Source organism: Portunus trituberculatus, chromosome 3, assembly GCF_017591435.1.
Source record: "Portunus trituberculatus isolate SZX2019 chromosome 3, ASM1759143v1, whole genome shotgun sequence".
Lineage (NCBI taxonomy): Eukaryota > Metazoa > Arthropoda > Malacostraca > Decapoda > Portunidae > Portunus > Portunus trituberculatus.
In genome coordinates this window covers 8,822,755-8,850,254 of record NC_059257.1, presented here as the reverse complement: position 1 = coordinate 8,850,254, position 27,500 = coordinate 8,822,755, and the positions used below count along the sequence as shown (strand labels likewise).

The 27,500-nt window shown below is 41.2% G+C and overlaps 4 protein-coding genes across 13 annotated transcripts in view; 2 read left to right on the top strand and 2 right to left on the bottom strand.

The window, feature by feature from the left end:
* Positions 1-3,846, bottom strand: part of LOC123507642 (protein unc-119 homolog B-like) — a 16,521-nt gene extending 12,675 nt beyond the window's left edge. The window contains exon 1 of the mRNA XM_045260707.1: positions 2,518-3,846. Within this exon, the coding sequence (XP_045116642.1) occupies positions 2,518-2,605 (88 nt within the window). The 5' untranslated portion in view covers positions 2,606-3,846. The remainder of the gene's footprint in view (positions 1-2,517) is intronic.
* A 712-nt stretch (positions 3,847-4,558) lies between these two features.
* On the top strand, positions 4,559-18,441 carry LOC123507621 (progestin and adipoQ receptor family member 3-like). 7 transcript variants are annotated; one of them, XM_045260636.1, is made up of 9 exons: positions 4,559-4,758; positions 6,576-6,726; positions 7,908-8,070; positions 8,879-9,031; positions 9,987-10,066; positions 10,630-10,753; positions 11,293-11,383; positions 13,459-13,510; positions 17,994-18,432. In XM_045260636.1, exons 2-9 carry the CDS (start codon positions 6,593-6,595, stop codon positions 18,157-18,159), a joined length of 963 nt encoding a protein of 320 aa, XP_045116571.1. In that variant the 5' UTR covers positions 4,559-4,758; positions 6,576-6,592; the 3' UTR covers positions 18,160-18,432. The 7 variants fall into 7 exon arrangements, with proteins under 7 accessions (XP_045116571.1, XP_045116618.1, XP_045116607.1 ...); XM_045260654.1 differs by having other exon boundaries at positions 4,630-4,742; positions 17,994-18,433; XM_045260646.1 differs by lacking the exon at positions 4,559-4,758 and adding an exon at positions 5,269-5,432.
* LOC123507650 (FUN14 domain-containing protein 1-like) lies at positions 16,455-23,787 on the bottom strand. Of its 3 annotated transcripts, none has more exons than XM_045260728.1 (5): positions 23,652-23,787; positions 21,398-21,583; positions 20,567-20,669; positions 19,864-19,959; positions 16,455-16,837 (listed from the first exon to the last, which is right to left on the bottom strand). In XM_045260728.1, the coding sequence occupies exons 2-5, from the start codon at positions 21,568-21,570 to the stop codon at positions 16,574-16,576; spliced, it is 636 nt and encodes a 211-aa protein (XP_045116663.1). In that variant the 5' UTR covers positions 21,571-21,583; positions 23,652-23,787; the 3' UTR covers positions 16,455-16,573. The 3 variants fall into 3 exon arrangements, with proteins under 3 accessions (XP_045116663.1, XP_045116654.1, XP_045116670.1); XM_045260719.1 differs by having other exon boundaries at positions 23,593-23,785; XM_045260735.1 differs by having other exon boundaries at positions 21,398-21,580; positions 23,593-23,785.
* A 646-nt stretch (positions 23,788-24,433) lies between these two features.
* LOC123507601 (lysine-specific demethylase 6A-like) overlaps positions 24,434-27,500 on the top strand; it is a 95,883-nt gene continuing 92,816 nt past the window's right edge. For both annotated transcript variants that reach the window (XM_045260613.1, XM_045260603.1), the window contains exon 1: positions 24,434-24,645. In XM_045260613.1, the coding sequence (XP_045116548.1) occupies positions 24,572-24,645 (74 nt within the window). In that variant the 5' untranslated portion in view covers positions 24,434-24,571. The remainder of the gene's footprint in view (positions 24,646-27,500) is intronic.

Genomic DNA, 27,500 nt, shown 5'->3' with positions numbered 1-27,500 from the left:
AAACTTTAAGAGGGAAATCCCTTTGTATGTCACGCTGTCAAGATTACGATAAAGGGGAAGGAGAGGGGAAAGGGGGAGGGGAAGAGGGGAATGAGGGGAAGAGGGGAGGGGAGATAAGAGTAACGTAGTTGTAGATAGAGGAAGAGAGGAAGAGAAAAGAGGGGAGATGAAATACTGAGAAGGAAGGGGAGAGAGGGGAGGGGAAGATGAGGGGAAGAAAAGAGGAGAGGGAGAGGAGGATAAAGGGAGGGAAGTAGAGGAGGATAAGAGGAAGGAAGGAAAATGAGGGGAGAGAGAGAGAGAGAGAGAGAGAGAGAGAGAGAGAGAGAGAGAGAGAGAGAGAGAGAGCACTTTAGGTGAGAGAATTATGTTGTAGAGAGAGAGGTAACACAATACACTCTCTCTCTCTCTCTCTCTCTCTCTCTCTCTCTCTCTCTCTCTCTCTATCTATCTATCTATCTGCCTTCCTTTCTCTTGCCCTCATTTATCCCCTCCTTCCCTCTCCCCTCACTTTCCCCTCCCCCCTCACCTCACCTGAAGTCGAGGTCAGTAGGTTAGCATAGTTTGGTCATCAGTGTAATATCCTCCTCCTCCTCCTCCTCCTCCTCCTCCTCCTCCTCCTCCTCCTCCTCCTCCTCCTCCTCCTCCTCCTCCTCCTCCTCCTCCTCCTCTTTACCTAACAGTTTTCAAAGGACCTACATATCTGCTGCTGTGAGTTTTTTTTTTTTTCCTCCTCCTCCTCCTCCTCCTCCTCCTCCTCCTCCAAGCATTAAAAATAGAACCTATGGGAAGGGAAAGGGGAAATAAAAGAGGGGAAGAGAGAGAGGGAAGAAGATTAACAACTGATATAAAGGAGAGAGGGGAGGAGGAGGAGGAGGAGGAGGAGGAGGAGGAGGAGGAGGAGGAGGAGGAGGAGGAGGAGGAGGAGGAAGGAAAGAGAGAGGAAGGGAAGAGAAAGAAGGAAGGAAGGAAGGAAGGAAGGAAGGAAGGGAAGAAATGAAATGGAAAAATGAGGAAAGGAAGGAGAGATGGAAGAAAGAAAAAAAGAGGAGGAAAAAAGAAAGAAGGAAGGAAAGAAAGGAAAAACTGAATCAGCAGAGAGAGAGAGAGAGAGAGAGAGAGGAGGGGAGGGAAGGATGGAGAGAGAAAGATAGAGACAAACAAACTGAAGGGCAAAACACACACACACACACACACACACACACACCACACACACACACACACACACACACAGGTAACCACCAGCGTCTCCCTCCAGACAATTAAATATTCACACAGGTATGCCGACACACACACACACACACACACACACACACACACACACACACAGGTATGCACAGTCACACATACTAACAAACACAGGTGTGGGCTCCTGGTTGTCCTGACACCCGCACACAACACTGGCCTCAGGTGACTCACCAATGACTCACGCACGACTCACGAATCACGACTCACGAATCACGACTCACGAATCACGACTCACGATCTTTTATTATACATACAAATTCACCATACACACATACAGACATACACTATATAAATTTTGACTCTCTCTCTCTCTCTCTCTCTCTCTCTCTCTCTCTCTCTCTCTCTCTCTCTGACGTCACTAAAGGTGCAATGTTTCTTTACTTGTTTATTTTGTTGTCAGAGAGAGAGAGAGAGAGAGAGAGAGAGAGAGAGAGAGAGAGAGAGAGAGAGAGAGAGAGAGAGAGAGAATGAGTTGAATTTCCCTCGACTAAACAAAGGAAAACAATGAAAGAAAACAATAGAGTCACTTTTCCTTGAACGTGAAGAAAAAAAGAGGAAAAAGAAAGAAGAGGAAGAGAAACAAAAGAAAGAAAGCGAAGAGGAAGAGAAAGAGGAAGAAGACCAAGAGGACTAAAAAAACGAAAAACAAAGAGAACAGTAAGAGGAAGAGGAGGAAGGGAAATAAGAAGAAAGAGGAAGAGGAAGAGGAAGAAGAGGAGGCAGTCATGTCTCCTCTTGTCTTCTCGGTGTGAGTCATCTTATCAAGAAGACAAGAAGAGGAAGAGGAATTTTTACTTGCTCTGCTTCTCCTCTCTTTGTCGATAAGAGAGAGAGAGAGAGAGAGAGAGAGAGAGAGAGAGAGAGAGAGAGAGAGAGAGAGAGAGAGAGAGAGAGAGAGAGAGAGAGAGAGAGAGAGAGAGAGAGGGACTTTTCCATTAGTCACCTTTTATCATGAATGACTTTTCCTCCTCTTCCTCCCACACAACAACAACAACAACAACAACAACAACAACAACAACAGCCACCTCTGCCTGACCCACAGCCACGCCTGAGTCTGGTGCCATGGCATTCCGAGGCGCCCTTTGTTGTGCTGCAGGTCATGGGGCGGGGTGGGGCGGGCGGGGCAGGAGGGGCGGGGCGAGGGGTGAGGGGTATGTTGTGACAGGTTGTGTTTGACGTTTGGGGTGGCGCGCTGAGACATACAGACAGACAGACGCGGGTGTCCCTGCTGGTGGTGTTGGTGTTGGTGTTGGTGGTGTCGGTACTTACGCGTGTCGTAGGTGGGCACGTCCTTCCTGGACTTGGCAGTCCTCATGACGGGTTTCTTGTTGGCCAGGTCAGCCGTTAGCACACTCATAGTCCTGTGTGGCCCCGCGGCGCACGGACAGTCACGCAGCACCGCAGCACCTCACGTCCGCGCCGCCACTCCGCCTCACCACTCAGCCACTGAGCCAGGTATTTACAGGAGCGGAACACCTGCCGCGATCAGCGCCTGGCCACAGTGTCCGCCTGGCGCCGGCCCGCGGGACATCACGGCGGCGGCGCAGAATGCTCTCAGCGGCCTCCCAACCCTCCCTGGTGGCAGCTGGCGGCCGCCTCGATCCCTTCCAGCTGGATCAGCGGCCGCCCGCCGCGCCACCTGCCGCCGCTCGCCGCCGAGGGATCGATAACTCCCAGCGTCTATAGCGGCCGAGACTCAGGCCAGTTTTTACTGTTTCTCTGGCTTTCGTCAACACTTTCCAGAGTGGTGTGTGGGGGCGGAGCGTGCTGGCGTGCTGGCGTGCTGGCGCCCACACCTGTGCTGCCTGGCCAGCGGCACCAGCTGCCAGGCAGGTGGCCAGGCCTGGCTGGCGGGGCGCTGCGTGGCCCGGGGCCGCCGCCACACACCGCCCCTGAGTGAACGTTTGCACAAGTCTTCGCGCCATGTGCTCCGCCTCGCTGTACAACATTCCAGGCCGCGGCCAGGGCGCTGCGGCGACAGGCGGCGGACAGGGCGCTGCTCACTGCCTGGCACCCAGGGGCGTGTGGGCGCCAGCCTCAGGGCGTGTTGCCGGGACCCCCAGCCCCACCCCGCCCGCCCCGCCCTTAGGGGGATTGGCTGTCACCGCCCAGGGCTGTGGGCCACCAGGCCCTCGCCCTTGTCCCTGTGTGTGTGTGTGTGTGTGTTGTCTTCAAGTGCGTTGAGGTGGTAAGAAGCATTCCTCATGCACTAACAAGCACACACACACACACACACACACACGTTACAGCAAAGATAAGCCACCATGACTTGTGAACCGGACACAGAGATAAAGGAATCCTACAAACCAATCAATGAACGTATCTCTTCATTCCCTCACTGACACTCCGCCACTCTCCTTACATTCATTTCATCCTTACACATTCCATCCTTAACACGACCAAACACAGATCCCTCCCTTTCATTTTACACAATACGAATTTAGACGCATCTGGGAAAAGGAAAGTCAATGAAATAAGAGTCTAGACAACATTGTGGGAAGTTAATACAGAGAGACTATAGAAAACAGTCATTAGGAAACAGTTAATCTGACGAGAGCTTCAAACTGATGAATAAGAGGAAAGAGAGAGAGAGAGAGAGAGAGAGAGAGAGAGAGAGATTCGCCATTCTTTATCATTTCTTTTATGTTTTCTCAGCGTGACATGAACACAAACAGTGAGGTCACGGGACGCCTCTGGTGAACTCCTGCTGATGATGAAGAGATACAGAGATAAGGACACACACACACACACACACACAGAGAGAGAGAGAGAGAGAGAGAGAGAGAGAGAGAGAGAACGGGGGAATCATGAACGAGAGTAATTAAAGAGTTGAAAGCAAGAAATAAAGTAAAACAAGATGAGAGAGAGAGAGAGAGAGAGAGAGAGAAGAAAGTTGTTGTTATTGTTGTTATTATAATTGTTGTTGTTTTTAAGTCTAGTAAACATAATCGCATCTCAATAAAATCTTTCACCTCTCGCCCCTTCTCGTGTTTACCCTCTTAGCAACGGGGTCACAAATCCACCATCTCCTTATGTATTGATCAAGCAATATACAGTTAAAAAAATAAATAAAATAAAATAAAACAATGACTTTTTAATTAGACATTTATTGAGTTATTTTATGAGATATTGGTGTTCTGTTCTCTCTCTCTCTCTCTCTCTCTCTCTCTCGTTACTACGGATTATCATGAAATTTCCTCATTATGTAAATTTAGCACCATAAACTCTCTTCTCTCTCCCAGCCTCTCCCTTGTATCTCCCAACCTCTCCCATCTTCTCTCCCAGACACTCTCTCCTCTCCCAGCCTCTCCCCTACCCTCCTATCTTCTCCCAGCCTCTCTCCCCTTCTCCCTCTCATCCCCAACCCTTCTCTTCCTTCCTCTTCCACCCTTCTCCCTTCCCTCTCCATCCCTCCCCTCTCCAAGCCTCCCCCAGCCTCTCTCTCTCTCTCTCTCTCTCTCTCACTCGGCATTTGACAGTAGCAAGGCAGGAAGGTAGGAAGAAAGACAGGTGTGTATTGCTATCACTTTCTCCTTTTTTTTACCTGGTTTTGGTGACCTGTAGGTGTGTGGGATGGTGGCAAATGGTGAAGTGGATTGGTGACTTGTGGTGAGTGTGGGGAACAAAGGATTGGTGAACGAATAATGGAGAAAATGAAAGATGAAGGCATTTTATTTCGTTTTTACTTCATTTTTTACCTGTGATTGGTGACTAATGGTCGTGGGGAAGTTAGAAAATGGTGATAATTTAATGGATGTGAGAACATTTATGGATAAAATAAGGGGAGAGTGTTTATTTATTTATTTATTTATTTTACCTGTGATTTGGTGAATTGCAGGTGTGGGAAATTGGAGAAATGTTGATAATTTGGTGAGTGTGTGTAAAATAGGATGAAGGAAGGAAGGAAGGAGAGAGAATAGGTGAGGATAAACATGTAAATAGAAAAGAAAAAAAAAAAGAACAAGAAAAGTAAGAAACAAACAAAAATAGAAAGAAAAAAGAAACAAGAAAATGAAAAGAAAAGTGGAAAAAAAAACAAAGAAAAATAGAAAAAATAGAAGAAAACATAAATAGAAAGAAAAATCAGGAAAAAAAGAAGAAAAGAAAGAAAACAATAAAAACAACAACAAAACAATCACCAGCATCTGTAAAAGTCAATGATCTTGGTGAAGTGGTGAGAAGTGGTGAGCTATCAAGATAACACACACACACACACACACACACACACACACACACACACACACACACACACACACACACACACACACAGATAAGATAAGATAGAAAGAAAAAATGAAAAAACAAGAAAAACAGCAATAAAACAATAAAACACCTGAACTTTGGCACTTTGGGACTCTTTAGGCTTGGCACTATCTTGGCACTATCTTGGCACTCTGGTTCCTCTGGTCGCAGGTGTAGCACGGCACTCTAGGACACTTTATGGTTAGGTTAAGGTCATCTGGCACTGTTTTGGCACTATTGGCACTCTCTTTGTATTCTATTGGCACTGTTGGTACTCTCTTGCCCTATTGGCACTCTATTGGTAGTCTACTGGCACTGTTCTAGCATTTATTTGTCACTGTTGGCACTGTATTGGGACTTTTTTTTGCACTCTTGGCACTAATTTGACACTTGGCACTCTTAGTACTTCATTGGCACTCACTGGTTCCTTTCGCCTCTCATCACAGAAGTAGTGCCAGCAGGATGTGTGGTTCGGTTAGGTTACTTACTTGGCACTGTTTTGGCACCTTATTGGCACTCTTTGCACTGTTTTGACACTTGGCACTATTGGCACTCACTGGTTTTTCTCACCTCATCACCTTTTGTAGTGCCAGCATGACGTGTGGTTAGGTTAGAGTCACCTGGCACTGTTTTGGCACTGTCTTGACACTGTCGACATTTTTTTGCATTATTGGGATTCCTCTCAAAGGTAATGCCAGCAGGATGTGTGTTTAGGTTAGGTTAGGTTAGCTACTTGGCACTCTCCTGGCAGTGTCTCATCTCACGGCACTCTTTGGTTCCTCTCTCTCTCATCAAAGAAGTAGTGCCAGCAGGATGTTTGGTTAGGTTAGGGTAGGTTAAGTTACTTGGCACTCTTTTGACACACTTGGCACTGTTTCATCTTGTGGCAGTTTGGTTAGATTAGGTTGTCAGGTTAATCACTTGGCACTTCTGACACACTTTTGGCACTGTTTCATCTCTTGGCACTCTTTGGCACTCTCCTATTATCACAGGTAGTGCCAGAAGGATGTTTGGCTAAGAGGTTAAGTTAGGTTAGTCACTTGGCACTCCTGGCACACTTATGGCACTATCTTGTCTCTTCTCAGGGTGCATTGCCAGCAGGATGTGTCAGCAGCGGCGGAAGAATCACCACCGATCCACTGTGTCCTTCCACCAAGCCCCGCCCTACCTCAGGACCAACCCCTACATCATTAAGGGATACCGTGCCAACCTCTCCACCCTGCAGTGCTTCAGAAGGTAAACATTAGGGGCTGATTGGTGCCCTGTGGTGAAATATTGGGCTGTGTTGGTGCCGTGGTGAAATATTGGGGTCTTCCTGGTGTCCTGTGGTGAAATACTGGGCTGTGTTGGTGCTCTGTGGTGAAATATTAGGGCTGTTTTGGTGCCCTGTGTGTTTGACCCCTTCAGTACCAAGACACATTTTTATATCAATTCTGGTGACTATTTAGTGATTTTATACAGCTTCAGAAACTCATGTGGGGGATTAAAATAGTGAAAACTGTGGCTATTAATCTTTGACCTCCATAGACCCTTCCTAATGTCAATAAAATGGTCTAATGGTACCCAGATCTTCAAGGTAAAAATGTGTCCCAGTGCTGAAGTGGTTAAAATAGTGAAAACTATGGCCATTAATCTTTTGACCTTCATAGACCCTTCCTAATGTCAATAAAATGATCTAATAGTACACAAATCTCAAAGTAAAAATGTGTCCCAGTGCTGAAGGGGTTAAAATAGTGAAAACTGTGGCCATTAATCTTCTGACCTCCATAGACCCTTCCTAATGTCAATAAAATGGTCTAATAGTACACAAATCTCAAGGTAAAAATGTGTCCCAGTACTTCAGAAGATAAACAGTGCCATAGTGTTGGTGTTCTATGTTTAAGTGGCACTCTGAAACACATTATGATTTGCAACACTAAATTTTAGGCTCTTGTTAGTTAGTGATGGTGTCTTGTGGTGAAATATTAGGGTCTGTGTTAGTGTCCTGTGTGTTGGAGCCCTTCAGTACTGGGACACATTTTTTCCTTGAGATTTGTGTACCATTAGACCCTTTTATTGACATTAGGAAAAGTCTATGGAGGTCAGAAGATTAATGGCCACAGTCTTCACTATTTTAACCCCTTCAATAATGGGACACATTTTTTCCTTGAGATTTGTGTACCATTAGACCATTTTATTGACATTAGGAAGGATCTATGGAGGTCAGAAGATTAATGGCCACAGTCTTCACTATTTTAATCCCCCACATGAGTTTCTGAAGCTGTATCAAATCACCAAATAGTCACCAGAATGAATATAGAAATGAATCATGGTGCTTAAAGAGTTAATGGTTCCTGCCCTCTCTAGTTATGGTTCTTACCCCCATACTAATGGTTCTTACCCTGCCCCCTACTAATGGTGCTTATCTTCACCAATAGTCTCTTCTCCTGGAACAATGAGACCCTGAATGTGTGGTCTCACCTGGCTGGCTTCCTGGTGTTTCTCGGCCTGCTGGTGTACGACGTGGTGTTTGTGTTTCACCAATACCGGGGCACTCGCCATGACGCGCTGGTGGTGGCCTTCGTCCTAGTATCCTTCATGGTGAGCCTGTGGTGGTGGTGTATTGGTGTGTGTTTGGGAGGTATAATATTGTGGTGACTTGGCAGGTGTACTTGTGAGATTCTGTGATTGTATGTGGTGATGTGGTGATGTGGTGACTGGCAGAAAACTTTGCTCATAAATTAGTGTGGTTAATATTTGTGTGGTGAGATTGTGGTGACTAAGGAACTGTACTGGTGAGATTTTGTGGTCAGTGTGTGTGTGGTGAGTGTGTGGTGAAATATTGTGGTTGTGTGTGTGTGTGTGTGGTGAGTTTTTGGTTATTGCTTAGTTTAAGATTGAAAACTAAAAAAAATATCACTCTTGACAGCTGCCCACTTCCCTCAATGCTCCACACTTCCCCTCAATGCTCCACACTTCCCTCAATGCTCCACACTTCCCCTCAATGCTCCACACTTTCCTCAATGCTCCACACTTTCCTCAATGCTCCACTTCCCTCAATGCTCCACACTTCCCTCAATGCTCCACACTTCCCCTCAATGCTCCACACTTCCCCTCAATGCTCCACACTTTCCCTCAATGCTCCACACTTTCCCTCAATGCTCCACACTTTCCCTCAATGCTCCACACTTTCCCTCAATGCTCCACACTTCCCCTCAATGCTCCACACTTCCTCAATGCTCCACACTTCCCCTCAATGCTCCACACTTCCCCTCAATAGAGAAAAAATAAAATAAAAAAGGCCCACTTGATTGCTAGTCCCCTTAAAGACAACAGTTAGTCAAGCCTGGGGCAGATGTCTTGAAATATGGTGCCCTCAGGTATGTATGCTGCTCTGTGCTGCCCTCAGGTGTGTATGCTGCTCTCCTCGCTCTATCACACACTCAACTGTCGCTCGGAGGAGTCCTGTCGACGCTGGCTCTCCTACGATATATTTGGGATTTCCGCGTCCTTCCTCGCCATCTTCCTCAGCGGCATTTATTATGGTTTCTGGTGCCCTGAGGTGAGTGTGTGTGTGTGTGTGTGTGTGTGTGTGTGTGTATTTACCTAGTTGTATTTGCCTAGTTGTAGTTTTAAAGGCCCTAGGCATTACGCTCATGTGGCTCTGTCTCTATATCTACATTTGTTTAACTTCTCTTTAAAGCTATGCACACTCCTTGCTGCTGCTGTGTGTGTGTGTGTGTGTGTGTGTGTGTGTGTGTGTGTGTGTGTGTGTGTGTGTGTGTGTTTACCTAGTTGTATATTACAGGGTTCTAGTGGGGCTCCTAGTGACCTGTCTCCATATCTACTTTTCTCCAACTTTTCTTAAATTTATGCACACTTTCTGCTGCTACAATCTCTTCACTCAGTCCACTCCAGATGTCCACTGTCCTGTGTAGAAAACTCAACTTCTTAATGTTCCTCAAACGCTGACTTTTCATGATCTTGGAGTGTCCTCTTGTTCGTCTATCTCCATCCTCTGTCAGTGTTACCATGTCTTGTCTGTCTATCTTTTGTGTGTGTGTGTGTGTGTGTCCATCCTCTGTCAGTGTTACCATGTCTTGTCTGTCTATCTTTTTGTGTGTGTGTGTGTGTGTGTCCATCCTTTGTCAGTGTTACCATGTCTTGTCTGTCTATCTTTTCCATATGGTTTACTAACTTATACATTGTTATTAGGTCTCCTCTCTCCTGTCTATCCTTCAAAGCTGGTAGTTCCATTTCCTTTAGTTAATGTGTGTGTGTGTGTGTGTGTGTGTGTGTGTGTGTGTGTGTGTGTGTGTGTGTGTGTGTGTGTTGTGTGTGTGTGTGTGTGTGTGTGTGTGTGTGTGTGTGTGTGTGTGTGTGTGTGTGTGTGTGTGTGTGTGTGAGGCAGATAATACAAGCTAAATGGAATAAAAAATTAATTGAAATGGAAGACTGGCTGGTATTATTATCATTATTATTGTTGTTATTGTTGTTGTTGTTGTTGCACCTTACAGTACCTGAGCATAAGGAACACCTACATGGCACTGGTTGGCTGTCTCTTCTTCGGAGCGATGATTTTTCTCCTCAATCCTCGGTAAGGCACTCTCGGGACTCTAAGTTACCCTTAATCCTTCTCGTTGTGTTCTTGTAAACACTTGTTCAAAGGCTGGTTTATTTGTATGTGTTAAATTAAAAGGAATAGTTCTCTCTCTCTCTCTCTCTCTCTCTCTCTTTTTTTATTTTCTCTATTTTTAACATTCATTACAGTTTTTGCTTATTAATTCTCTCTCTCTCTCTCTCTCTCTCTCTCTCTCTCTCAATGAATAAATGAAAAAAAGCAACATTTATCCATATATTTAATGAAAAACACTAAATCTTTTATTGTAAATCACTGAAAAAAAAATTAATCCATATATTTTTCTTTCATTTGTGTGTGTGTGTGTGTGTGTGTGTGTGTGTGTGTGTGTGTGTGTGTGTGTGTGTGTGTATATACTTGAATGGAAAATACAAATGAAAAACACGAATCTTTCTCTGTATATCACTTTAAAAAAACTAAATCAATGTACACTTTCTCTTCATGTCTCCCTGTGTGTGTGTGTGTGTGTGTGTGTGTGTGTGTGTGTGTGTGTGTGTGTGTGTGTGTGTGTATGTGTGCAGGTTGATGGGGTCAGAGTGGGACAACACCAGGGTCGCGCTGTTCACTGGCTGGGCGATCTCTGGCCTGCTTCCGCTCGCACACTGGATGTACATTCATGGCGGCCTCGGACATGGCATTGTGCAGGTACACACACACACACCGCGTAGTGTAGTGGTTAGCACGCTCGACTCACAATCGAGAGGGTCTGGGTTCGAGTCTCGGAAAGCGGCGAGGCAAATGGGCAAGCCTCTTAATGTGTAGCCCCTGTTCACTTAGCAGTAAATAGGTACGGGATGTAACTGAAGAGGTTGTGGCCTCGCTGTCCCGGTGTGTGGAGTGTGTTGTGGTCTCAGTCCTACCTGAAGATCGGTCTATGAGCTCTGAGTTCACTCCATAATGGGGAAGACTGACTGGGTGACTAGCAGGCAACCGTGGTGAATTACACACATCAGACAGGTGTAACAATAGACAAATGTTATAATAGACATGTAAAATAGACAGGTGTTACAATAGACAGGTGTAAAATAGAGAAGTGTTACAATAGAGGTGTAAAATAGACAGGTACAAAACAAAACAAAATAGACAGGTACAAAATGAACAGGTGTGACAATAGACAGGCATGTAGTATTAAAATAGACAGGTATTGAAAGGACAAGTGTAATAATCTGCCCTCATTACCACAGGTGTTCCTTCCTCGCATCATCATCATGTACATCATCAGCGGGGCGGCCATGTTTGTGTACCTGGGCAAGATTCCTGAGAGGTATTTCCCAGGTAAGCCCAACTCGTTAACTCACCTGGCAGCATTAACCCCTTCAGTACTGGGACACATTTTCACCTTGAGATTTGTGTACGATAAGACCATTTTATTGGCATTAGGAAGGGTCTATGGAGGTCAGAGGATAAATGGCCACAGTCTCCACTATTTTAATCCTCCACATGAGTTTCTGAAGCTGTAGAAAGTCACCAAGTAGTCACCAGAGTGAATAGGGAAATGCGCCATAGTACTGAAGGGGTTAAATAGTATTGTTAGGTTAGGTTAGGTTAGGTTACAATAATTTTTCACTTTTTATCAAGAATTTAAGCAAGTTTATTGTTATCTCACCTGCTGATCTGAAAGTAGTAGTAGTAGTAGTTGTAGTAGTAGTAGTAGTAGTAGTAGTAGTAGTTATGGTTTACTGAATATAATGATGACAGAAATAAAGTTATGGAGGGATTCTTAAGTACAAAATATCATAGTAGTAATAATAGTAGTCTTTGTAGTAATATAAGTTAAAAAATAGTAGTAGTAGTAGTAGTAGTAGTAGTAGCAATCATTTGTCTGTGCAGTAATACAAGTAACAATAAGAGTAGTAGTCACCACCACCACCACCACCACCACCACCACCACCACCACCACCACCATTACCACCACCACCATCACCACCACCACCATCACCACCACCACCACCACCACCACCACCCCCAGTAGCCAGTAGCCGTGCACTTTCCAGGTCGGTTTGACATAGTGGGTGCCTCTCACCAGCTGTGGCACCTCATCGTGGTGGTGGCACTCTTCTACTGGCACCAGACTGGCCTGCTCTATGCCAAGTTCAGGCTGACCTATGGCTGCCGCACTGACCCCCTGGATTTGTGAGGTCACACACACACGCACACACATACATGCTCTCTTGCTTTGACTGTTTTCTAAGGTCACAGAGATAAGTACACACACACACACACACACACACACACACAGTAAGGGTTGTAGTGTTAAGAGGAAGTGCAGCTCAATATCTCAATAAATAAAGACAGTCTTCCATTATAAGCCTACCTCATCATTGTGTTGTTTGTTGTGTTATGAGGAGTGGAGAATTTGTTGTGGCTTGGTGAAGTTTTGGTTGGGTTAAGTTTGTGGTGAGGTTGGTGAAGTTAGGTTGGGTTAAGTTTGTGGTGAGGTTGTGATTACTTGTTTATTTCTCTCTCTATCTCTCTCTCTCTCAATGACCTTTTCTTTATTTAATGGGATGATATTGGAGTGTGTGTGTGTGGTGTTTGAGTGAGATAGTGGCAGTGTTAGGGAGGACATGGTGTTCCTGGTGATGGTGTTGGTAGCTATTGGTGTGACTCCTGCTGTGGTGGTGTGGTGCTGTGATGGGTGTAGTGGTGTTGTGGTGGTGTCTCAGGTCATCAGCAGAGCAATAATAATGTGCAATGTTCACTATCTTTAATTTGTAGTGTTTGTGTGTGTGTGTGTGTGTGTGTGTGTGTGTGTGTGTGTGTGAATCTTATCATTGTTTAAATAGCCTAAGTCATTTTTTTAATTATGTTGTTATCTTGTTACAATTTTTAGTATTGAATTCATAACTCATCATTTATACACAAAATAAAATAAAGATCTACAATGATACCCACCTTGATTTCTTTATAAAGTGTCATGTGTAAATCATGTATGTTACCTAATGTGTTGCAGGAACATTAGTGTGTGTATCGACCTCTTCAGTACCAGGATGTGTTTCCATATTCATTCTGGTGACTATTTGGCGATTTTATACAGCTTCAGAAACTCATGTGGGGCGTTAAGATAGTGAAGACTGTGGCCATTAATCTTCTGACCTCCATAGACCCTTCCTAATGTCAATAAAATGGTCTAATGGTACACAAATCTCAATACTGAAAGGAATTAAAATTTACCCTTTGATCCTACATTATATTCCAGTGTAGAGAGCAATATAAGAATTAGTTATGCATTAATGGCAGCTTCCAGGTTGCAGAATAATAATAATAGTTTTCATTAAATAATAAAAATATGAACAAGATTAATAGTTACACAAGGATATGAAGAAATTAATTAAGTTTTCATCCAATAGCTAGGAACAAGAAACACAAGGCAGTCTTCACCTGGCCAAACATTGCACAAAGGTAAGAAAAACAGCAATAACACAAATCACAGTTAATTCATCAGGTGTGGAAAACAATGAAACACACCACAGTTTGTTTGTCAGGTGTGGAAAGCAATGAAACACGCCACAGTTTGTTTGTCAGGTGTAGAAAGGAATGAAACACACCAGTTTGTTTGTCAGGTGTGGAAAGCAATGAAACACACCACAGTTTGTTTGTCAGGTGTGGAAAGGAATGAAACACACCACAGTTTGTTTGTCAGGTGTAGAAAGGAATGAAACACACCACAGTTTGTTTGTCTAAGTTTACTGTATAAAACAAATCACAGACTAGACTGATTACATGGCTAAGAGGATTAAGTACACTACTGGAACACTTCAAACCACTCCCTCACACTACTCTCTCACTCCACTCTCCTTTACTGCCTCACCACTCTTCTTCATCTTCCTTTTCCTCACCACTTTCCTTCACTCCATCACCACTCTCCGTCATTCTCCTTCACTTCCTCATTACTTTCCTTCACTTGCTCCCTCACTCTCCTTTTCCTCACAACTTTCCCTCACTCCTCCACTCTCCCTTACTCTAATCCTGGGCCAGCCTGCTCCTCGCCACCACCTCTCCTGTATTTACAATTCACACACACTGACAGGACATTAATTAGGGCGGGTGGATGGTTGGGCTGGGTTAGGTTAGGTTAATAGGTGGGGGAGTAACAATTTTCATATTTCCATCAACTTGTAAAGGATAGGATAGGATAGGATAGGTTAGGTAAGGTAAGGGCGGGATGGAGTAACAATTTCAATATTCCGTCAATTTATAAAGGCACATCCGTCCTTGCTGTATTAAATCTGTATTGTAGGAATTTTGCAGTCCCTTCAGAATACAGTGTTTTGGTGGTTTTTATATTCATTTTTACCATTTACTTATTTATTTTTTTGTCATTTTTTTTTTACATGCGAGAAGGAAAAAAAAACTGGCCAATGGCAACAAAAACTGAATAAAAACCCCTACTGAGATGCCAGTCCCCGCACAATTGTAAAAAAAAGACAACTAAAATAATAGGATGTGCAAGTTTGTGTGTTCATGTATTTAGAGAGAGAGAGAGAGAGAGAGAGAGAGAGAGAGAGAGAGAGAGAGAGAGAGAGAGAGAGAGAGAGAGAGAGAGAGATATTACTAGTTCTTTCCTCATCTGGGTTTTCCTGTGTGTGTGCGTGTGTGGGTATTAGCTTAGCGTCCCTATTGCCACATCGTCACCACCCTGTCACCACCCAGAGCATAATATTTGGTGTTGTAATACTGGCTTGCATTGAGTGGCTAACAAGCACACTTAAAGCCCTGTGTCCTCCATTGAGCCTCACTGAACCAGGCTTATATTCTCAAACCCTTCTCTTCTCCATCTCCACTATTTCAAAACGCTTTATTTAAATTTACACAAGTTTTTTAAGGTGTTTTTATGGTTCTAGAGGCAGAGTGACAAGATTTCTTCACTCTTAACTGGAGAACGCTCTTGAAAACCCTGCCAGTCGTCTCTGTGGCCTTGGAAAACAGTCGTGGAGAGAATAAATACAAGAATACAAGCCAGTGTGGAGTCAGTGGAGACAATGGTAACTAATTATACTGATGAGATTAAATAATTGAAGAATACAAGAAATTACTCATATACTTCACTTCACTTCACGTCAAATTGTACACAACTGAACACAAACACAGATAAAGGAAATAAACAAAGAAAACGACAATTGCATCCCCGGAGTGACAAGAAATAGTGAATAATAATCAAAATATACAAAAATAATAATAATAAATAAATAAATAGATAGATAAAAAAATAAATAAATAAATAAACAAAGAAAGAAAAGAAAAAGAAAATGAGAGTGCATTCTGGAAGTGATAAAAAATAGCGAATGATAATAAAAAATATACAAAAAAAGAAATAAAGGAAAATAGATCAATAATAATAATAATAAAAATAAAAAATAATAATAAAAATAAAGAAAATGATGAAAAAATGGGAAATAATAATCAAAATGTACAAATAATAACCATGAAAAGCAAATATGGTATAAAATAAATAAATAAAATAAATGAACAAATAAATAAATGAAAAAAAAAAAAAAAAAAAAAAGAATCTGCCTCAAGTCACAACTAATATAAAATAAATAAATAAATAAATAAAAAAAAAAAAAAAAAAAAAAAAATTGCCTCGTTACATGCTATAAAAAAAAAAATAAATAAATAAATGAAAATAGAAAATAGAGATATCTGCCTTTATCTTCAAACTCTTCACTGATTAACAAGTAAGAGGAAGTCACAAGTAGTATTTATAGCACAAGTATGTACAAGTATTTCCCTCACCAAACCAACGCCACTACAGGTTTATGAGTGAACGGGAGAAAATTGGCAACACACACAAGATCGACTCTCACCAAACTCTTCCAGATTCACCGCGACTCACCAAAAACACTGAGAAAATTATCCAATCAGAAATTAAAAGGAAAAATAAAAATAAATAAAAATAGTAAGGAAGGAGAAAAAAAATAATAAAAATAAATTATCGATTGTGAACAAGTGAGAAAATTATCGACTCGGAGATTGAAATAAAAGAAAATAAATAAAAATAACAAGGAAAGGAAAAAAAAAACTGCAATATCAAGAAAATTATTGATTGTGAACAAATTAAGTGAGAAAATTATCGACTTGGAAATTAATAGTGAGGGAAAAAAGAAAAGGAAAAAAAAAAAGAAAGAAAAACAAGATCAGCCAAAAAAATTAAAGAAAACCACCAATATACACAAAATTCCCTAAAAAAAATAATAAACAAATAAAAAACAAGAAAAAAGAAAATAAAAAAAAAACATCAAGACCAGACAAATCACCAAAACTCACAAAAAACTTCACCAAAAAAAAAAAAAAAAAAAAAAAAGGAAAACCACTAATATACACAAAATTCCTAAAAAAAAAAAATAAATAAAAAAAAAAAAAAAAAAAAACATACAGACCAGCCAAATCACCAAAACTCACCAATACACACTAAAACACTCCCTCAAACATCACCATCACCACCACCACCACCAGCAGTGCCAGTTACAGCATCTTAGCAGTGCCGACTCCCAGCATGGTGCCAGCGGTGAAGGCCACAACATACATATTCAACATATACATCTCGTCTACACTAACCCGGCTCGTGTCGCCCAAAATATGTCTGCGGTAAAAGTGTCGAGCAGAATTCATCTTTTTTCCGAGCCACGAGTCAGTGCGTTGTTCGGCCCGGTTGAGTGTGCGGTCCAGCCTGTCCGCGGCCTTCTCCAGGGAGCGGTCCAGGCGGCGGGCGGCGGCTTGGAGTGGGTCCTATTAGGGTGGAGAGGGGAGGGGGAAGAAAGGTTAAGTTAGGTTAGGTTAAGATTATTATTATTTATTTATTTTTTTTTTTTTGTGTGTGTGTGTGTTTGTGTGTGTGTTTATGTGGTAACTCATGCTTTATTTTTTATTTTATTTCATTTTATCTTATTTCTTTATTTATTATTACTATCATTTATTTATTTATTTATCTTGTGTGTGTGTCTATTATGTGGAGACTAAAGTTGAATTTTTGTATTTTTTTGTTAGAGAGAGAGAGAGAGAGAGAGAGAGAGAGAGAGAGAGAGAGAGAGAGAGAGAGAGAGAGAGAGAGAGAGAGAGAGAGAGAGAGAGAGTTACCCTGCTACAGCTAAAACTAAATAACAGCAAAATCAAGAAAAGGAAAGAAGAAACAAATAATAACAGCAAATAAACAAAATGCTTAGAATATTAGCCATTTTCCTCTCATTCTACATCAGCCATAGTCAGCCAAACAGTCAGCCAGTCAGCCATGCAAACTGCCAGCCAGCCATACACAGTCAGCCAGTTAAGCCATTTAGTCAATCATGCAGTCAGCCAGCCAGCCATACACAGTCAGACAGTCAGACAGCCATACAGTCAGCCATACAGGGTGTTCCTTTCAGTCAGGCACACCAAACATTTGCCTGGGGCCGTAACTTCATGAATGTGGCTGTGTGAAATACTGCAGAAGGGTTCCAGAAGAGTATTTATTGTAGAGCCAGCAATGAAGTATGCCTTTTATTTAATCTTTTCTTTTTTTTAGCTCTTGATTGGCCCTCTTCCCTACATACAAATAAATAAATAAATAAATAAACAAATAAGTAAAAAAAGAATTAAAATGTCGCATATCCTGAGGCCCCCGTACCATTTCTGGGGATTATGTGAAGAATAGCGAACTCTCCAGCTGTCCTCGTTTCTCGGCTTCCCCTTCACAGCCCTTACTCTCACCTGATGCAATGTGTGAATGAAAATATAACCCAAACTTACCTAACCTATATTAAAGTTAGGTTAGGTTGGGTTAGGTTAGATTGTTTGATATATTTTCATTCACACGTCATGTCAGAGTGAAGGAGCCAGGAAGAGGAGCTGGGAAAGGAGGAGAGCTGGAAGGTTCGCTAATTTTGACATCATCCATTTTTTGCTTCAGGCCTGGGGGAGCCTTGGAATGCCACTGCTCCCCAACATACAGCCAAACAACCAGTCAGTCAGTCAGCCAAACAGTCACACTTAGCCAGCAATCACAACAGCACAACAAGCACACGAACACCTTTGTGGCAGCACGTTGTGGCGGGATGTGGCTCTCCTTGAGTTAAAATTGTTTAGAAGCTGTCCCACACACACCAGCATCTGTGGCAAGTGACTGTGGTGACCAGCTGCTCATCCCCACCACAGCAGAGTGTGGCTGTGTCAAGGACTCACACACACCAGAAACTGTGGCTGAGTTATGAACAAACTAGTGACAGCTAAGGGCAGTCACACACCAAACGGCACCACAGTTACCAAACCCCACCACAACATGACACCACAAAGTCTGCCATGCATTCCTGACCTAACATTGTCAACAGCAGCACTCCCAACACAAGGCTGAGAGTGAGAGAGAGTGAGAGGTGGAGTGTGAGGGAGAACACTTACTAACAATGGTTCTAGGAGGAGGCAATTCCCAACAGCACTCCCCCACCAAAGCTTGTGGCCAACACTATGTTCTCGCGGGCAAAACGCACCGCCTGAAAAACACAGGGACCCTCTTACTCTCCCCCTCCACACTGACACACACGGGGGGAACAAAACTCAGGGTAAACAAGGGGAAAAACACACCTAATACTTGGAATAGGAAGAGGAAAAACACGTACATAATAACACAGGGGGAGGGGAAAAAGAGGAGCTTGCCAGGAATAAAGAGGAAATAAAATAAAGATTTTTTTTACGACAATGAAGACAATAAATAATAAAATAGAAGCTTATGTAATTAAATGAATAATGATAATAATAATAATAATAATAATAAGTAATAATCTTACATAAATACACCAAAATACACACACACACACACACACACACACACCTACCAATTCCTAAGAAGAAGCAATAAAGAAGAAAACAATAAAAGGAACAGAGAGAGATGAATAAATAGATAGAAGAAGCAAGAAAAGCAAAGAGAAAACAGAATAAAAGAGACATGAAACAGAAAAATTAGACAAAAAGAGTGAAAAAAAAAATTAGAGAAAAGATGAAAAAAAAAGAAAATGGAATAATTATAGAACAAATGAAAAGGAATAAAAAGGCAGAAAAGTACAAGATAAGAAAAAAGAAAAGAAATAAAAAGAAAAAAGGAGGAAAAATGCAGTAAAATAAAAAGAAAACCCAAGGAAAGAAAATAAATAATAATAATGAAGTGAATGGAACGAATTAGAAAATAAAATAAAAAATAAATAAATAAATAATAATAATGGAGTGAATGGAAAAGATTAGAAAAGAAATAGAAAAGAAAAAGAAAATATGACAATGAAAATGAAGGGAAGGGAAAATATTAGGAAAGGAAAAACAATAAAAAATAAACAAAATAAATAAATAATGGAGTGAATGGAACAGAATTAGAAAGAAAAAAAAAGGAAACAAAAACAATGAAAAGAATGGAATAAATTAAGAAAGAAAATATAAAAAAAAGGAAATAAATAAGTAATGGAATGAATGAAACAGATTAGGAAAAGGAAAAAAAAAAAAAATAAATAAATAAATAATGGAGTAAATGGGAAAGATTAGAAAAGAGAAAAGAAAAATAAGAAAAAATTTAAGACCGAGACAAAAAAAAAAAAAAAACTAAATGGACAACGAAAAAAAAAAAAAAAAAATAAATAAATGAAAATAATAATAGAATGAATAATAAAGAAAGAAAAAGAAAAAAATAACAATAATAAATAAATGAAAAAAAAATAAATAAAATAAATAAATAAATAAAACTAATATTGAAGTGGATAGATAGATAATGGAGTGGATGGAACGGACGGAGCCACACAAACCTCATCCGCCACTCTCGGGTTGACATTCGACTCCACCTCTCTCCGCAGCTTCCTGGCGTTGCTCTCCAAGTCACGGTTCACCCGGTTCCAGTCCACCTGACGGGGGAAACCAGGAAAGTCACCCAGTGCATTGTGGGTAGCTTGGAAGGGACTTGTGGGTAATTTTGAGACTTGTGGGTAATTTTGAGAGACTTGTGGGTAATTTTGAGAGACTTGTGGGTAATTTTGAGAGACTTGTGGGTAAATTTGAGAGACTTATGGGTAAATTTGAGACTTAAGGCTAATTTTGAGACTTGTGGGTCATTTTGAGACTTGTGGGTAATTTTGAGAGACTTGTGGGTCATTTTGAGACTTGTGGGTAATTTTGAGACTTGTGGGTAATTTTGAGAGACTTGTGGGTAATTTTGAGAGTTGTGGGTAATTTTGAGACACTTATGGGTAAATTTGATACTTATGGGTAATTTTCAGACTTATGGGTAAATTTGAGACTTATGGGTAAATTTGAGACTTATAGGTAATTTTCAGACTTATGGGTAATTTTCAGAGACTTATAGGTAAATTTGAGACTTATGGGTAAATTTGAGACTTATGGGTAAATTTGAGAGACTTATAGGTAAATTTGAGACTTATGGGTAATTTAGGGAGACTCTTAGATAACATAGAGACCTCCCCTCCCCTCCCCTCCCCTCTCCCCTCCCCTCACCTTGATGTATCCCTTGTGTGCGGCGAGCTGCATCACCAACAAGCTGCCACCCACCACCGTCGCCGCCACCTTGCCCACTTTCATAGACAAGTAACCCACCACCCTGTAGGGAAAAAAGGGCAAAAAATAAAAATGGAAAAACTGAGGGAAAAGGAAAATAAAGAGGGGAAATTGAAGTACTGGTGGAGGAAAAATAGGGAAAAGAAGGAAAATAGAGAAAATTCAAGTACTGGAGAGGGGAAAAGGAGGAAAATAGAAGGGGAAAATTGAAGTACTGGTGGAGGAAAAAAGAGGGAAAAGGAGAAAAATAGAAGTACACTGAAGAGAAAAGGAGGAAAATAAAGAAAAATTGATGTACTGGTGAGGAGAAAAGGAGGAAAATAGGAAGGAAAACAGAAAGGGAAAACTGAAGTACTGGAGGTGTTTGTGTGTGCTTGGGTGTGTTTGTGTGTGTGTTTGGAGGTGTTTGGGTATGTTTGTAAGTGTGTGGAAGTGTTTATGTGTGTTTGGGTGTGTGTTTGGAGGTGTTTATGTGTGTTTGGATGTGTTTGAGAGTGTTTGGGGGTATCTAGATGAATGTTTGGGGGTGTTTGAGTGTGTTTGGCAGTGTTTGAGTGTGTTTGGCAGTGTTTGAATGTGTTTGGCAGTGTTTGAGTGTGTTTGGCAGTGTGTGGAGGCGTTTGGGTGTGTTTGGCAGTGTCTACGTTGATGTTTGGGTGTTTTTTTGGGTGTTTGTGAGTATTTGGGTGTTTGAATACATGAAAAAAAAAAAAAAACTCGATAAAACAAGACAAAAATAAAAACGAAAACAAAACAAACCAGCCATCTCACCATCCGGACACGCCCCCGACAGCGACCTGCTTGGTGACCGGCTCCCTGGTGAGGTCATGGAGGAATCTGTGTAGCCAGCTCATGGTGTCCGCAGCTGTTCCTCTCACGTCCAGCACCTCAAATTCCTCCTCTGTGGCCTTCCCCTTCACCTTCCCCTCACTTACACGCCCCATGCCATACACCCTGCTGGGGAGAGGGGAAAGGGGTGAGAAGGGGTGATATGTGGTGTTTGGGAGGTGTGTGAGTGTGTTTTGGTGTGTTTAGGGTGTTTTGGTGTGTTTTGTGATGTTACAGTGTGTTTGGGTGTGTTTGGGTGTGTTTTGTGGTGTTTTAGTATGTTTTGTGGTGTTTTAGTTGTGTTTGTGTTTGAGGTGTGTTTGGGTGTGTTTGTGGTGTTTTGGGTGTGTTTGTGGTGTTTTGGTGTGTTTTAGGGTGTTTGAGGTGTGTTTGGGTGTGTTTGGGGGTATTTAGGTGTGTTTGGTTGTGTTTGGACGTGTTTGGGTGTGTTTAGGGGTGTTTTGTGTGTGTTTTGGTGTGTTTTGGTTGTGTTTAAGGATGTTTTGGGATGTCTGAGTGTGTTTGACTGTGTTTGTGGTGTCTGGGTGTGTTTGAGGGTGTTTTGGAGTGTTTTGGGGTGTACGGGTGTGCGTTTTGGTGTGTTTGGGGGCATTTGAGTGTTTGGGTGTGTGTTGGTGTGAAAAATTGATACCTTTAGACTAATAGTAATAAAAATTTGTACATTAACTTAAATACTGATGGGAAATTTTTGACGCTAACTTAAACAAACATAAAAAATGGAGACTAGGATAAATTAATGATGAAAATAGAAGGATAGACTTAAATAGTATTGGAAAATGATGGAAATTGACACGTTAACTTAAAATAAAGATAAGGAAATTCAAATAAGTTAAATAAAGATAGGAAATAACAAATAATTATAAAAACTGATACACTGAGATAAAATAATGATAGAAAATGGAGACGAGGAAATAAATATTGATAGAAAATGGAGACGGAGATAAATATTGATAGAAAATGGAGACGAGGAGATAAATAATGATAGAAAATGGAGAAAATGAGATAAATACTAAAAACTGAGACGAGGAATTGAATAAAAGATAAGAATTGAGACACGAAAATAAATAAAATGATAAAAATTGAGACGAGATAATGATAGAAAATGGAGACAAGATAAACATTGATAGAAAATGAAGAAAATGAGATAAGGATAAGAAATTGATAAACAGAGATAAAAATGGAGACACAGAGACAAATAATGATAAAAATTGATGCATTAAAATAAAAAAAAATGACAAAATTTATGATAACTTAAATAAAGATAAGAAAATGAGATAAAACACTAAATTAATGATAAAAATTGATAAAAAACAGCCAGATTAACTTAAATAATGATGACGATGATAGAAAATTGAGACGCAAAGATAAATAACAATGGAAATTAACCCTCAGCTTAGACAGTGATAGAAAACGGGACACAGCCTTAAATAATGACCCAAAACAACACAAACTTACAAATACAGATAAACAAATCCTTATAAGTCCTCAAAATAAGGTACAAACACAATGAACACAAACACACTAACAAAAAACACAAATATTCCATCTTGCCATTCAATAAACACCAACAGTCACCCCTCAAACCTCCCCAGGTCACTTATACAGCTAAAAATACAAGAAATAACCCCAGAAATACGTGAAATGTGTATAAATAGATCAAACTTAACACATATTACTTCAGAAAACTCGTATTAAGCCTAGCCATACAACAAACACCCCACAGTCTGCCTCAGGTCACTTATACAGCTAAAAAATACAATAACTACAAAAAAGGTCAAATTTAAGATGTATTACTTAAGAAAACTTGTATTAAGCCTAGCCATACAGCAAACACCCCACAGTCACCCCTCAATCTTCACCCAGGTCACTTATACAGCTAAAAATACAAGAAATAACCCCAGAAATACGTGAAATGTGTATAAATAGATCAAATTAACACGTATTACTTAAGAAAACTCGTATTAAGCCTAGCCATACAGCAAACACCCCACAGTCAGCCCTCAATCTTCACCCAGGTCACTTATACAGCTAAAAATACAAGAAATAACCACAGAACCGTGAAAAGTGTATAAATAGATCAAATTTTACATATATTACTCCAAAATAGCCCCACCCACCTTTCCTCTTATGGCAACTATAGACAGAAGTATTGATTGAAGTGAAACGTGTGTCTTACAGGGCTGTCTCTCTTGTGTCCCGCTTGTGAGGCGCCCCAGGGGTAGAAATGCCTCGTAGGTGTACAGAATAGGTGACTGCGAAGGGAGAGCTGTCGATCCAGTCCTTCCCCTACGCTGTCCAACAGGAAAATGGTCAAAGGTTCCTACAATATTACGACTAATGTCCTAATAACTTCTCTTTTAGCGTCACTGGGCATTATTTTAGCCGGTTTATTTGCAGTGTGTGTTTTTTCATTTAATTTTGCGGTGTTGAGATGCATTTTGTGGGGTTTGTGGTATTATGCATCGTGTTTTGTGAAGAGTTTGGTGTTTGAAGTGAAGTGGCAGACGTGAACCCTCAGAAGGTCAACATGGCTTCGCAGGGATGGCCGGGAAACGAGACATGCATCCCACACTTACCCTTCATTTATTTACCCGCTGCTCGTTAATGGGAGGGATTAATGGGAAGATTTAATGGGTAGACAGGTGGATATATTCTCGTGTAGGGCATTGTGGTATGTGTCAAGTAGCAAAAGTGCATTGTAGAGTATGCAGAGAGAGAAAAAAAGTAAGGGAAAGTTGCCATTACTCATATGAACACAGACGAAGAAAGGAGAGAAAAACGGGATGAACTGAGACACTGGAGCGTGGAATATAATAAAATAGTACATAAATTTGAAGTTACATTGAAGTTTAAAGTCTCAGTGAAGGGAGAGAAGGAGTAAATAGTCATTGATTAAGTGGTGTGTGGGGGCTGGGGAGACGAGGCGCGTCCCTGCATGGCTCCCCGCCGCCCGCCGCCTCACAGTGCTCCTGGCCACGCCGGGGTGATGACGGGGGCCTCTGCTCGCTCGCCCCACCCACCCAACACGAGGGCCTTATTTGAGTGAGTGTTTGGTGCGTGATCACGTGGATATAGTGCCTCACCAGTGACCTAGACATGGAGATTATGGAAACTACCGAGGAGGTGAACCTGACCTCGCAGGAACTCCAAATCCTCTCGGAACTTGACAGGTGAGGGGCAGAGTTACCAATCCTTTTTCACCATTCCTCCGATATCCTTCCTCCTTCACCAGTGCCTCTGATCCTGCCAATAGGAGAAGGTTCAGGGGGTGGCTGTGCAGAAGGAGGCGCTGAAGGAACCACTAACAAGGGCGTAAATAACAAATAACTCCCAACATCTTGATAATCTTGCCCTGACGCGGTGGGTTTAAATCTTTCAACCCACCTCCTCCCCATCTTTCCTCCCCCTGTGGCTCCTCCGTGTACCTCCCCTGGGTGCTGCGGTCTCGGGGGGTGGGGAAGGCCTCGCTGCACCCACGGGGGAAGCCAGACACCCACACACACACGGGGAATTCAAATAAAAGGTGAAGAAATAAGGAGTAAGGGTTGTTTCCTGGCCCCCTCTCTGTTTCTCGCCGGTTGTGTTCGTGTGTGTGTGTGTGTGTTGGTGTCCTGGTGATGCTGTTCTAGTCCCGCTTGGTGATTGGGGTAGCATTCACCAGGATTAGGATTAGTACAGGGACTGGTGATTTAAAAGACCCCACTTGTTCACCTCACTCTTAAAAAAAAATGTATAAATGTGTTTTTTTTTTTTTTACATATTTGGTGATTGGGACAGCGTACACCAAGATCAGGATTAGTAGAGGCTGGGATTGGTGATTAGAAAGACTCCCTTCACCATTTCACAGTAAAAAGATCAGCAAAATATGTGTAAATCTGCAAGGAATTGTGTTTTTTCAATGTATTTGGTGATTGGGACAGCGTGCACCAAGATCAGGATTAGTAGAGGCTGGGATTGGTGATTAGAAAGACTTCCTTGTTCACCTCACACCAAAAAATGACAAAAGTTTGCAGTGAAATCTTGAGAAATGTGTGTTTTTTTAATATATTTGGTGATTGGGACAGCGTGCACCAAGATCAGGATTAGTAGAGCCTGGGATTGGTGATAAATGAGCAACATCAAGTAAAAAAAAATAAATAATAATAGTTTGCAGTCAAATATCCATAAATCTGCAAAGAAATATGCTTTTATTAATATATTTGGTGATTGGAACAACGTGCACCAAGATCAGGATTAGTAGAGGCTGGGATTGGTGATTAGAAAGGCTCCCTTCACCATTTCACATTAAAATAAGTATAAATCTGCAAAGAAATGTGTTTTTTAATGTATTTGGTGATTGGGACAGCATGCACCAAGATCAGGATTAGCAGAGGCTGGGATTGGTGATTAGAAAGGCTCCCTTCACCATTTCACATTAAAATAAGTATAAATCTGCAAAGAAATGTGTTTTTTTAATGTATTTGGTGATTGGAACAGCGTGCACCAAGATCAGGATTAGTAGATGCTGGGATTGGTGATTAGAAAACTCCTTCACCCTGTCAAATCTGCCATTTGGTGATTGGAACAGCTCACAAGATCAGGATTAGTAGAGGCTGATTGGTGATTAGCCATAAAAAAATATCCATAAATCTGCAAGAAATGTGTGTTTTTTAATATATTTTGGTGATTTGGACAGCGTGCACCAAGATAGAGAGGAAAAGAGAAGGAAAAAGATAAGGAAAATAAGGGAAAAGAAAGGAAAGTCAAATAGAGAAGGAAAAAAGGGGAAAAAGAAGAAAAACAAGGAAAATTAGAGAAGAACGTGAAGAAAAGATGAAAAATTGGGAAAATGAAGAAAATAAGTAATAAAGAAAGTAAAAAAAAAGGAATAGGAAAATAGGGAAAAAAGGAGAAAACAAGCAAAATATGATAAAAAAAATAAGAAAATAGGAAAATTAAGAAAAGAATAAGGAAATAAGTAAATAAAGAAAGGAAAAAGTGAAAAAGGAATACGAAAATAAGAAAAAAAGAAGACAAAAGGAAAATATAATGAAAATAGAATAAGGAAGTGAGGAAAAGAATAAGAAAAATAGAAAAGAAAAGTAAGAAAAGGAAAGGAAAAGAAAATAAATAAAATAGAAAAGAAGAAAATAAGAAATAAGGAGAAAAGAAAGGAAAAAGAAAAGATAGAAAAACTAAAGAAAAAAAGGAAGAGGAAGGAGGGTGAGGGAAAGGAATGAAAAAGACATGAATGGGGAAAAAGCAGGTGAGGGAAAAGATGACAGGATGAAAAGACTAGTGAGGGGAAAAAGATGACAGGGAGGAAAAGATGACAGATGAAAAGGTGATGGGGAAAAGATGGCAGGTGAGAAAAGATGGCAGGATGAGGGAAAGGTGACTATGTGAGGGGAAAAGATGGCAGGATGAGGGGAAAGGTGACTATGTGAGGGGAAAAAGATGGCAGGATGAGGGGAAAGGTGACTATGTGAGGGGAAAAAAGATGGCAGGATGAGGGGAAAGGTGACTGTGAGGGGAAAAAGATGACAGGGTGAGGGGAAAAGATGACAGGATGAGGGGAAAGGTGACTATGTGAGGAAAAAGTGAGGGGAAAAGATGACAGGATGAGGGGAAAGATGACTATGTGAGGGGAAAAAGATGACAGGGTGAGGGGAAAGATGACAGGGTGAGGGGAAAAGATGACAGGATGAGGGAAAGATAACATGAGGGAAAAGATGACAGGTGTGAGGGAAAAAGATGACAGGGTGAGGGGAAAATATGACAGGGTGAGAGGAAAGATAACAGGGTGAGGGAAAAATGAATGAAAATAACAGGTTGAGGGAAAAGATGGGGAAAATGAGGGGAAATGAATGAAAAAACAGTGAATGGGGGAAAAAGATAACAGGATGAGGGGAAAAGGAGGGAATTATGGAAGAAAAAGGGAAATAGAGGGGAAAGATAGCAAGATTTTCCTCTTTCCCTTAAAGAAAAAAAAAGTTTTCTTAATAAGGAAGAAAAAGACAGAAAATTTATCTTGTTTTGTTTTCTT